This window comes from Terrapene carolina, unplaced genomic scaffold, assembly GCF_002925995.2.
Source record: "Terrapene carolina triunguis isolate 2854851 unplaced genomic scaffold, T_m_triunguis-2.0 Scaffold102, whole genome shotgun sequence".
NCBI classification, from domain to species: Eukaryota; Metazoa; Chordata; order Testudines; family Emydidae; genus Terrapene; species Terrapene triunguis.
Window position 1 is genome coordinate 4,032,910 of NW_020664453.1, and position 11,980 is coordinate 4,044,889.

The window sequence follows — 11,980 nt, forward strand, 5'->3', positions numbered from 1 at the left end:
AGATTGTGAAATTATGACCAGAAGCAAGATGGCAACCATCTTTGTGCATGTGCAGAAAAGGGCAAATGAAGAGTATGTTCATGATCACAGTGAATATGGTAGAACTGCTCACAACACCCACTGCTAAAATAATCTTCCTCCCTCCAACACTGCGAACATGTTACTCCCTTCTAAAATCCCTCCACTGGCATCTTCACCCCTCCTACATCACATACAAGCCCCTGCTTACATCTCTGCTTTTCTTTCCTCTTACTTCTTCTCACAGTCCCTGTGCTCTACTCCCTTTGTTTCCTTCTCCCACTCTTCTCTTGGTGTTTTCTTCCATGCCTCTCCTTACACCTGGAACGCCCACTCCTGGTCCAAAAGGTGACCCCTGTTCATTCAAATCCCTTTCTAAATCAGATTTCTTCTACCAGCCCTACTGCTACTAGTCCACCTAAGTGTTAGTTCCCAATCACGTCTGTTAATTGGAGTGCCCCCAATAAACTTCCTCTGCTCAGCCAGGACAGCTTGTAACTGAGTGGTTCTCTCTCGCTCTTCATGGGGCAGGACTGTGTGTTTTTCTAGGTCTTGCATAGCATCCAGCTCATGCAGAGCTTAACTAAATAATACAAATAAGAATAGTAAATTATTATTGATCATTTCTCCCATTTTACTGCCTAATCTTTCTGGAGAATCCCATTGTCACGGCTTGATACAGTGTGCTCAGAACATTCAGACTTTCATGTTTTGTTAGCTAGGGTCTTCTACTGAGAGGTGCTGAGCACCCTCAACTCCCATTGATCACAGGATGGAGCCCTTAAAACCTTGGCTAAACTAGGAGCCTTTTTGAAGCATACAGACTAACAGAAACATATTTAATCCATTATAAGGCCAGAAACAAACATTATGATCATCTAGTCTCACCTTCTGACGAATACAGGACTCCTGACATTTTATTACAGTATTTAGTACTATTATTTTCCTTTGGAGGAAGGTTCTTAAAACTCTGTCCTGGAGCATCGTATTCCATTCAAATATATAACCCAATTCCCCTGAAGGATTGTAAACTTGTTTGCAGGGAGATTTATTTTCTACTTGGCACTCAATAACCATCTTAAAACATACCATTAGTCGTCTTTATGTTTTGGCTGCACATTTAGTGTAGTTAGTCATATATACCCAAAGGGCAGGTTGTCTCAGCTGCAAGCCCACCTCCTCCCTCTGCCAATATTTGCGTATTGTTTTCCCCATCAGACCATCTTGGTTTCTATTTTAAGGATATTTCAGCACATTACTTGTGAAATCAATCAATAAAATCCTCTTTTCCTTTGAAACAGCACAGAGGGAAAAACTTATGTTAGCTCAGAGGTCTAGTAGGTTGGTAACAGGGAGGCAAGGAGGTACCAAAGCATAGATAGACCAATGGTCTATTCAATCTGGTGTCTTGGCTCAGCAGTAGCCTCTACATTATACTTCAGAGAAAGACAAAAGCCCTCATAGCATCAGTAGACAATAAGGAGGAGCCCCATGATAATGCAGTATTGTACATGACTCCATCTGGCCCAGACACATTAGGGTTTGTAACTCTTGTAACTTGGTAGTCTAACTGTGGGCGTTTTCCCTACTCATCTCTTTTGAGGATCTTACTAAATTATTTGCATTGATCAAATCCTATGACAATGAACACTGATTGCCGGTTGATTATATGTTTCATAAGTAGTTTTTCCTTTTTTCTTCTTTGTATTTGTTTACATTTAAGTTTCTTAGCTGTCTCTCGTTCATGCAGGAAGGAATAGGGAGAGACAGATTTTTAAAGATATTTAGACACCTAAAGATGCTGGTAGAGCTTCTGAAAATCCCATTAGACATCTATCTGCATCTTTAGGTGCCTAAATATCTTTAAAAATCGGGCCCAGGGTGAATATAAATAGCCATTCACTTAGCCATTCATCCCTTTTCTAAGCAAAGGGACATATACTGCCTTGAAGAATGGTTGAACTTCCAGTGATAACAACAGTTCTGCTGATGGACCAAGGGCCAGATTTACTAAAGTATTTAGGTGCCTAAAGATGCAAATAGGCAACTAGGGGAGGGTTGGGGAAAAGTGCCTATGCAGGTTAGGCACCTAACTCCCATTGACTTTCACTGGGAATTAGGTGTCCAACCTGCATAGGCATTTTTTGCCAATTGCACTAGGTGCCTATCTGCATCATTAGGATGGGATTCATTGCCTGTGTTTAGCAGTGATAATATGCAGCATCTTGCTGTTTCCCACACAGGTGCCATTGATCTGTGAAACTAAACCCATCAGCATTCATCAAATCATGGCTTACCAGAGAAATGGTTGTGTGAAGAACATGAGTGAGTCTCATGGACCAGAAACAGTGAAAGCGTTTCAGCACCACATACCTATACAAGTGGAGCAAGAACTAAACCCAGCGGAGAACCACACAAAGAAATCCAACAGTAAAGACCACTGCGCTATTGAAATCAATGAACTGGAAACAAATGTGTAATTGCTACGTTTGATGGTATCTGATACCCAGTGACCTGGTACCCAATCACTACCTCACAGCTGGAGGGAGGACTCTGTCTTATATGGAAAAAAATGTGGAGTTATGGTCAGCATGCTTGTACTGGAGCTAGGAGACTAGCTGTGATGAGAAAAGATACAAGGCTTGAAAGAGATAGGGGGCTTCTTTAGGGGGATGATTTTAATACTGGGAAATTAACCAATGGACAACTTTGGTTCTCCCTGGGCAAACTGATTTGATTCCAGTATAGTATCTGACACTCCTTTTTTGCTTTTTTTTTATTTAACCCCTTTTTAATTATTTCTGACAAAAGCCTTTTTTTGCATCTCACTAATTATGAACATGGTATTTATGTAGATGTATTGCTGCCAGAAACGAATTTACAAAACGTACTGAGAGTGTACTAATTTTGTCTTCTCTTCTACTCCTTAAACAAAGAGTTTACGCTTAGTTTTAGAATAGCACTAAGAAAATTGCACTGATCTCAAGAGGCAAATCTTTTGTAACTAATAATGCCGCAAACTGAAAGCAAAGCAAAATATTTATCTTTGCAAGAAAACACATTTAAAAAGCTATTCTGTTACACACACTTCAAAGATAGGCATCAAACTGCAATATATGGTTCAAAGATGTCTAGATTCTTGCAAAGGACGGTTTGCCTTCTAAGTGCCAGATCCACACAGAATTTTTTAAAAATCTATCTCTGCAGTAGAATCAGTACAATATACCTGCAATGGCAGAACCATGCAAGCCCTAACACATAAGCACTGGTGCTAAAGAGTGTTCACTGTTCTCTTTTCATTTATAGACTGTTTCACTGTATATGTATAAGCTCAATTCTCAAAGCTCTTGACGAATATGCTTCATTCCAAGGGCAGACTAAACACAGACTGGAATCCAATGCAGATGAGTAATATTTGGGTTTTGTAGGGAGTTTGCTGTGGAAACTGGCTTTTTATTTTTCATTATACCATGGGTTGGACTACACTGAATGTTGTCTCTTTTTTTAGCCATTACTGAATCTTTGGTTACAATAAATTCTGCTGGGTGTGTTATCAATGTTTGCAATGAAGAACATTTTAAAATAAACCTGACATTGTGAAAATAGGCTATCTGTGCACTTCTAGAATGAATGTATTCTTACTTCTCTGTTCAAAGCTGGGATGGGGGGGTGGCATGACGTGCTCAGAACATTCAAACTTTCATGTTTTGTTAGGTAGGTCTTGGGGGGGAAAGGATTTCTGGAAGGATACAGAACCAGGTAGGTACAAAGATCACAAACTATTTCCTGCCAAATACCTGTGTATTTTGTTATTGTTATGCCTGCCACATCAGTTCCTAAAAATCTTTAGCTGGTGCTATAAAATATTGCTGAATGTTGAGATGTCTTCTATGGGAAAAATTCTGAATTTAAACAGTCTATTCAGAGAGGGCAATTTTTTCAGCACTTGCCAAAAGCAGGGGCATGCACAAGGGGCAGGGGGAAGCAAGGGCATGCCCCTCCCCCCAGTAATCGGCAGGGGCACAGAACTCCACTTCACAAATAATTAAAGAGTAGTTTCAAATATGCAAAGCAAACAATTCCTGAACAAGCCCTAGAATAGAACTGATTCATCCAAACTTATCAGAGAATGCCTATGTATTATGAATACATTTGCAGAAATCAGGATCAATTGAGGAATGGTTCACTAAACCAAAAATGACGCTAAATTGTAACAACCTTCCAGTTTGATTCTCCACTGCCTTGCTCCTTGTGTAGTCATTTATATCTGTGCAAGTGGCTGCAAAATCCTATCATTCTGAACTGGTAGCTTTTTACACCTACTTGGTACAGGTGGAAGTGACTGCCAAAGGGGCCAGGCAGACCCAATGTTTGTAATGAATAGTTCAGTCATATGGTACCTACTTCTTAGACAAGTCTGCCCACACACCTTGATTCCAAGGTGCCCTGGAGTGCCAGCTAAAAAGTGCCATCAGGGTACCAGCCAGCAAAGCCACATGCTACTTTTTGGCCTTGTCTACACAGTGCGTTAGTGCGCGAGACACGCTGGCCTGCACTGGAATTTATACTCCAGCTCGTGTGTACTAATTGGCCCATGTGGACGCTGCCATTTCAAACTTCAAATTAAGTGCACGAGGGAACTTTTAGTGCACACCAGCAGGGTCCATGCAGGCTGGTTAGTGCATGATATGCTGATGCACAGTAGACTTTATACCCCAGCTAGTGTCCACTGACACACCATGTAGACAAAGTCCTTAGTCAAATGGTAAGATCTATGAAGGACTGCAAACCCCCACTGCCTGCCCTGTGCCTTCTTTCCTAATCTATCTTCTAGGTATATATAGGACACCATGCATCATAATATCTAGGTGTAGTTTCTTACCCTGTGACGTCAGGATAGCTCTTGGACTATACACATGGTATATCACTCCACACCACTATATGGCTCCCATCATTAAGGCAGCTAGGTGCCTGATGCAAGTTTCCAAAAAAGATGTCCTAATTAGGATCCTACAGTTGCGAATTCAGCTCCCCAATTTTAAAAATATTGTTTTAAACCCTCCTTTGTTAAAATTACCAACACAAAAGTGGAAACAAGACTCAAGACTAGATGTCCTCTTGGTGGTCATAGGGCTTTGAAAGATGGGGCATCAATATCAGGCACACAAAGGAGACCGAACATTACTGCACTGCTGCTGGTTGATTTTATATGACCTTCATCTAACTTTTCTCTGTGCAGGAGATCCATCTTTTTCTTTCCTGGAACAGTCACATCAAATGTTAAGATCTTACCCTGAATGCCTCCATGAGTTCAGAGTGTAGTGAGGCCTCAAGAGACCCAAATCAATCCTAGCATTAGAAAATTGTATAATTTCCACAAAATACACCTCTCAAAAAGAAAAGCTTCCTCACTCAGAGGAAAAAGCCAGTGGTCCTCAGTGAGTCTTGCTTATCTAATGAATATCTTTAACCTACATAATGGTTTACCCTCTCTCACCATCTTTCAGTAGGTGGGGCATGGGAAAGTCTTAGGTATGAAATGGCAAAATGGAACATTTTTATAGGAAGGAAAGAAATGTACTTTAAAATGAATGCTCTTTTAGTCATATTGTGCATCTATACCCCATTGATAAATAGCTTAGACTTTGCTTTGAGAATATTAAATGTTTAGTTCATATTATGTCAATGGTGCCATTAAAAACCTCAGCCATCACTGTGGCGCATGCCTTCTGTATGTGTGCTGTGACTACTGCCTATTACAGCGATCATAACTCACTGTTACCTTGTCTGTTTGTTGTATTCACTCGTAGTCTCTAATTTTATACTTTGATTGTACGTAAGTTCTTTGGGACCAGGATTATCTTTTCTTTATGTTTGTCCAGTGCATCACTCAAATGGGACCTCTAGAAGTATGTCTGCCCTACATAGTAAACCCAGATCTGCATGACCCATGCCTGCAGACTCATTCTTTCCAAGCTTACGCTTGAGCGTCCATACTGCATTGCTATGCAAGCCTCATAGCTGTGCTGACACCTCCATACTGCATTACGCAGACACGAGTTAGACACTGTGGCTTCTGGGGACATCTCCCAGGGTTCTTAGTGCCCATGCTAGCTGTGGCGGCACTCGGGCTTGGTTCATGGTGTACTATGGGAGAACTTGTCTGGTCATCCTGTGGCACAGCCTGGAAATGCTGTTAGCCCATTGGCCCATCCAGTTTAGCTATTTCCCTGCAACCGGAACTAGCAACATGGATCCAGTGCCGGTGGAAGAACGTCTCCTGCTTGTGCTTGCACTCCTATTTCAGGAATCAGGCAGTGCATTTGTGAGATGCTGGTGGACTTTTTGGCAGCATGAAAGGTCCCTCTTGGAAGAGGGTACAGACATGGCATCTGCAAACCAGCTGATGCTGCTCATGCCTGTTGTCATAGCCATAGATACCCCATGTAGAGCCTGGTGCTGTTGGAGCAGGACCAAATGCACAGACTGGTGGGATCACATTCTCATTCAGACCTGAGATGTCCAGCAGTGACTCCAGTACTTTTGCATAAAGAAGCAGACATTCCTGGAGCCATCCAAACAGTTTGCCCTGACCCTCCAGCAACAGGACACAGGCATGAGGGGAGCCCATGCTGGTCCAGAAGCAGGTCGCTGTAGCCATCTGGAAGCTGGCTACCCCAGATTGCTACAGTTCTCTGGCTAATAAGTTTGGTGTTGGCAAGTCGATTGTGGTGGGTCTATCAATGAGACTCGTGTGCCCATAGTTTGCCCTCCCAAGGAGCACATAAGTACATAAACTGGAAAGGGTACTACTTCATCAGTATGCAGGTCCTGATCGACCATTGGGGCAGATTCATGGTCACCAACATGGGATGTGCTAGCAAGGTGCATGATGCCAGGGTTTTCTGGAGATTGGGACTTTACCTTCACGGACAGGCTGGGACATTTTTCCTTCCAAATGACATTGTTATAAATGGAGTCTCTGCCCCCACTGTTATTCTAGGGGACCTCACGTATCCCCTCCTTCCATGGCTTATGAAACCGCACCCTGATCTCAGACGCCCTGGCAAAAGAAGGTTTGACTACATGCTCAGTAGCTGTTGGATGGTGGTGGAATGTGCATTTGGTAGAGTGATATCTAGCTAGCCGTGCCTTCAGGACCATTTGGATGCCAGTGTTGTCAGTGCTATCCATACTATCGTGGCCAGCTGTGCACTGCACAACATCTGCAAGGCCAAAGGTGATCCATTTTCCCAGGAGTAGACTCATACTGCTGCATTGCTGGCATGGAACACACAACCAGAAAGACCATCTATCATTACTGGGGCAGGCTCCACTTGCACAAGGGAAATCAGGGATGGTCTGTGCTCCCACATATTGGTTTTGCAGGGTGACATGGAGGAGGGGGAGTGACATAATGTAGTTATCCCATGCTTCAGCTTCAGGGCCTGGGTCAGCTTAAGTTGTTGATAAAAACTGTTCGCGTATTTCCACATACAGTAAAGGACTTTTGCATAAGAAGGTTTTTTATTTATTTGGTTAGGAGTTTTATGAAAACAGTTAACGAACTGCAGCTCACAGCTTATGGATTGCAATGATGAAGTTTCTTTCTCCACTGAGGACATTGTCATGCAGCATTCTGGGCTCTGGGCTTGGCAAATTTCCCAGGACCCAACTGAATTCCTTGTAGAAGAGGAACATAGAAAGGGAGTTCCCTGAGGTGCAGTTATCATCCTGGGTTTGGAAATAGGCAGTTTTAAGGCACTTGATCACTCTTGCCATTGATTGTTGGCAGTCCGGTAGATCCTCTAGCATCTCTGAGATACTTTTGTGCACTCTTTCCAAAGTCATGGTGTCACGTTATTGACTTGAACTGGGACCGTATAGAACATGGTTGCAACTAAGGTCCTGTAGTGGCACCAAACATTGTATAAGGGGGGTCAAATAAGGTGTCCAAGACAAGGTTATGGTTTGCTGGTTATGATTATGCTATCTGTATATGTGTATCATTTTTGTAGTTGAAGTTATGAATATTGGCTCTATACTGTCTGTATTTCAAACTTCTGCTATTCTTCTGGGTGCCATCCCAGACAAGTTGGTTTCAGCTCTGCCTAGCCTGCTTGATGGCCCATTAAAGACCATCAGCTATACAATTGACCCATTGAGATACGCCTTGTAACTCAGCAAAGTATGCAGGGACGTACCCATGTGACTCCAGGCTCCATTTTGCTGTAATTTTCCACAGTAAGGACAAAGAGGTGTTCTTACATCTGGAAAAGACTATAAAAGGCCAATGCCTCATCTCCATCTTGTCTTCAATCCTACTTCATACCTCTGAAGGAACTTTGCTACAAATGGAAGTTCTACACAAAGGACCCAGCGGGGGATGTACTCCAGAGACTTGATCTGAACCTGCAGTTTATTCTATCACTGCTATACAAGCCTGAACCAAGAATTTTGCCATTACTGTATGTAATTGATTACATTTAACCAATTCTAGCTCTCATCTATATCTTTTTCCTTTTATAAATAAACCTTTAGATTTTAGATTCTAAAGGGTTAGCAACAGCATGATTTGTGGGTAAGATCTGATTTGTAGATTGACCTGGGTCTGGGGCTTGGTCCTTTGGGATCGAGAGAACCTTTTTTCTTTTACTGGGGCATTAGTTTTCATAACCATTCATCCCCATAACGAGTGGCACTGGTGGTGATACTGGGAAACTGGAGTGTCTGAGGGAATTGCTTGTGTGATTTGTGGTTGGCCAGTGGGGTGAGACCAAAGTCGTCTCTGTTTGGCTGGCTTGGTTTGTCTTGGTGTGCGTAGAAACCCCAGCCTTGGGCTGTAACTGCCCTGCTTTAAACAATTTGTCCCGAATTGGCACTCTCAGTTGGGTCCCGCCAGAACCAGCATCGTTACACATGGGTCTTGTGCTCCTAACACCACAGTTGTAACAGAATCTGACTGTGTTCCTCTGACTCACTAACAGTACACTTGATATAAAGCTTCTTCTTATTGTTGGACATAGTTAACACACAATATGGTTAATTGTGTTTAAAGTTGAGCAGCTCCAGCTGGAGGTGTGGGCTCTGGGGTGGGGCCAGGGATGAGGGGTTTGGGGTGCAGGACATGGCTCCGGGCTGGGGCAGGAGGTTGAGGTATGGGCTCTGGGCTGGGGGGTACGGGGTCTGGGGTGGGGCTGGGGATGAGGGGTTTGGGGTGCAGGAGGGGACTCCAGGCTGAGGCACGGGAAAGGGTTAGGGGTCCTGGTGACACTTACCGCAGCTCCCAGGAAGCGGGCACCAGGTCCCTGCAGCCCCTAGGTGCATGGGTGGCCAGGGAGGCTCCATGCGCTGCTCTCACACCCACAGGTGCTGCCTCTGCAGCTCCCATTGGTCATGGTTCCCAGCCAAGGGGAGCTGCAGAGCTGACGCTGGGGGCGGGGGCAGCGCACGGAGCCTCCCTGGCTGCCCATGCGCCTAGGGGCTGCAGGGATCTGGAGGCCGCTTCCGGGACCTGCGCAGAGCTAGGGCAGGCAAGAACCTGCCTTAACCCTGTTCCCCCGTTGCGCCGCTGACCAGACTTTTAATGGCCTGGTTGGTGGTGTCGACCAGAGCTGCCAGGGTCCCTTTTTGACCGGACATTCTGGTCGAAAACTGGATGCCTGGCAACCTAGTTAAAATTCTAATGGAGATGAGGCATGGATAGTTTTTAACCTTGCTGTAGCTAGTCAAGGTCAACCCTAGGTGGTGGGTATAGGGTTGGCCTCCACTAGTTACATTAAGGTAAAAACTACAGGGCCTTGTCTCCACTAGGATTTTATATTGAGTTAGTGATGGACTGACTTGACTTAGGCACCTTAATCCAGGCGAGGGTTCACAGCTAACAATCCCAAGCAGCGACTCTACCCAAGCCTGTCAGTGAAGTGCCTAAGACTCAGATCAATGTTAGCCACTTATGGCCCAGATCCTCAAATGTACTTAAGTTCCTCTCCTTTCCTCTCCATTTTTCTCCTGGCTAATTTAGATGGCTCCCTGCTCAGTTCGCTGGCTTCTGAGAATCCCTTTTTAGGCACCTAACTCTCCCCCTACAATGCATGGGGCACCTGGGCTCCGATCTCAGGTCTGTGAATTCCACTGGGCAGCAGGGCATCTAGGATTTAGGCACTGCAACCCTGAGCATTGCAATGCCTGTGTCCCCTTTGTGAATCTAAACCTTAGTCTCTCTGTGTCTCAATTTCCCCATCCTGGTCGCCCATCAGTCACCTTCTGCTGCCACCTGCCCCTCTGCTATGACCTCTGTAGGTCAGTCTCAGCAGTCTGAGCAGAAACACTGCCCCACCACAAGTGATTTCAGCTCTTATTGAGTACTTAAAATAACAAAAGGCTCCTAATGAAGCCTATTTAGCTCTATCTTTAAACAGCGGAACAGGTTAAACCAGAGCAGGGACCCGGAGGGAGAGTCCACATCTCCTGGCTGGAACACCTGTCCCCACCCCTCTTACTCTCACAGGAATCTGGCTTAGCAAGTTCATTTCAGCTGAGGGTGACCCCTCAATCGGGACAAGCTCAGCACAGTTCTACTCCCCTTTAATCATACAATGAAGATAACATTGATAGCAACATTTCACTACCCCTGCATTCAGTACTAAAGTGATTTGTAACCCAACACCAGCCAAAGCTGATCACTTGCAGCTACACAGCTCCTGTCTGCTAGATACCTATGCAGAGTAGGTGTGTTCATGTAAATACAGTTTGCTCTTGAAGTCTCTCCCACCCCAAATAGCAGTCAGGGGAGAGTTCATTCAGACCCTGCTTGCAGGGACATTACATCTTTAGCATTTTTTCCCAGAGAAGGGTATTTTAATAAGATGGAAAAAGCAAGGGAAGCAGATTTAAAAATGTTTTATGTTCCATTGATATCTCACATTGCATCTACCACAAACACTGTAAGAGCTAGAAGAAAAAGCAAAAACAAAAAGAAAAAAATACCAATGTTGAAATGTTTCATTATGATTTCACTGGTTCTAGTGGTTTTATTGGTTTTTACTACTAGGCTATTAAAAACATGTGGAAATTACACAGAACCAAGTCAAACTAGACATTTTGAGCCCTAATCTGCCAATCTTCTGTTCCATTTAAATATGTCAAGTGTTTTTAATCTTTGGTGGCTTTATTTCTTGAAAACACAGTTAAACTCAAAATGCAGAGATTTGCCTAGTTTGCAGTTGATCAATAATTTACTCAGCAGGAATACATTGTTTTAAAATGGACCTTGCCCCCCACTCAGGTTTTTATACAGGAATGACTATATCTACATCAAATTAATCATGACATGTAGATAATAAATAAACTGAATGAAGCACACAAATGCGTATTAGTGGAGAAAGGCCCTATTTACAAAGCTGACAGCCAAATGCTAACTGTCCCAAAACTTGGGGCAGGGGATTGGATCCATAATTCTGGTTGGGTACAGTTCAAGTTGTCATTATTTACACATTAGAAGATTCAGAACGCAATTTCTCAGGTATGTTTTCACTCAGGTGATTAGTACATGAGTGTAAGTGCAAACAGTCCAGGTGCAAATAGCCACACTGCAAAGCCATACCAGAGTTAAAGGGTCCTCACTGGTGTTGCACTCACCTGCGTGTGTCACTAACTGTGGGCATATCCCATTGTGCTGCAGTAAACTGACCTGCTCTATGATTCTTTTTAAGAGAACTGTGGGAGAACTTGTTTGTCCTTCTTGGTACACAGCAAGAATTGTGGGAAGGCATTGGAGGACTATCAGCACTCAAGTGATTTAGCATATACTGCAAAGTAGGTGGGCTAACAGCCTCAGTGAAAGCTTCAAATAACTTTTAGCCCACAAACCCAGATGAGCCTTCTAGCCCAGGTTGAAAGTACCACTAAACTCGATGAGAGAGTTTTGCGTGCGGATAGGAGTGGGATTAGGGACAACACC

The 11,980-nt window shown here is 43.8% G+C and overlaps 1 protein-coding gene across 1 annotated transcript in view; it reads left to right on the forward strand.

The window, feature by feature from the left end:
- The window catches only part of LOC112120554 (excitatory amino acid transporter 5), a 97,848-nt gene extending 95,199 nt beyond the window's left edge, over positions 1 to 2,649 (forward strand). The window contains exon 11 of the mRNA XM_024219677.2: positions 2,262 to 2,649. Coding sequence (XP_024075445.2) covers positions 2,262 to 2,498 — 237 coding nt within the window. The 3' untranslated portion in view covers positions 2,499 to 2,649. The remainder of the gene's footprint in view (positions 1 to 2,261) is intronic.
- Positions 2,650 to 11,980: the final 9,331 nt, after the last annotated feature.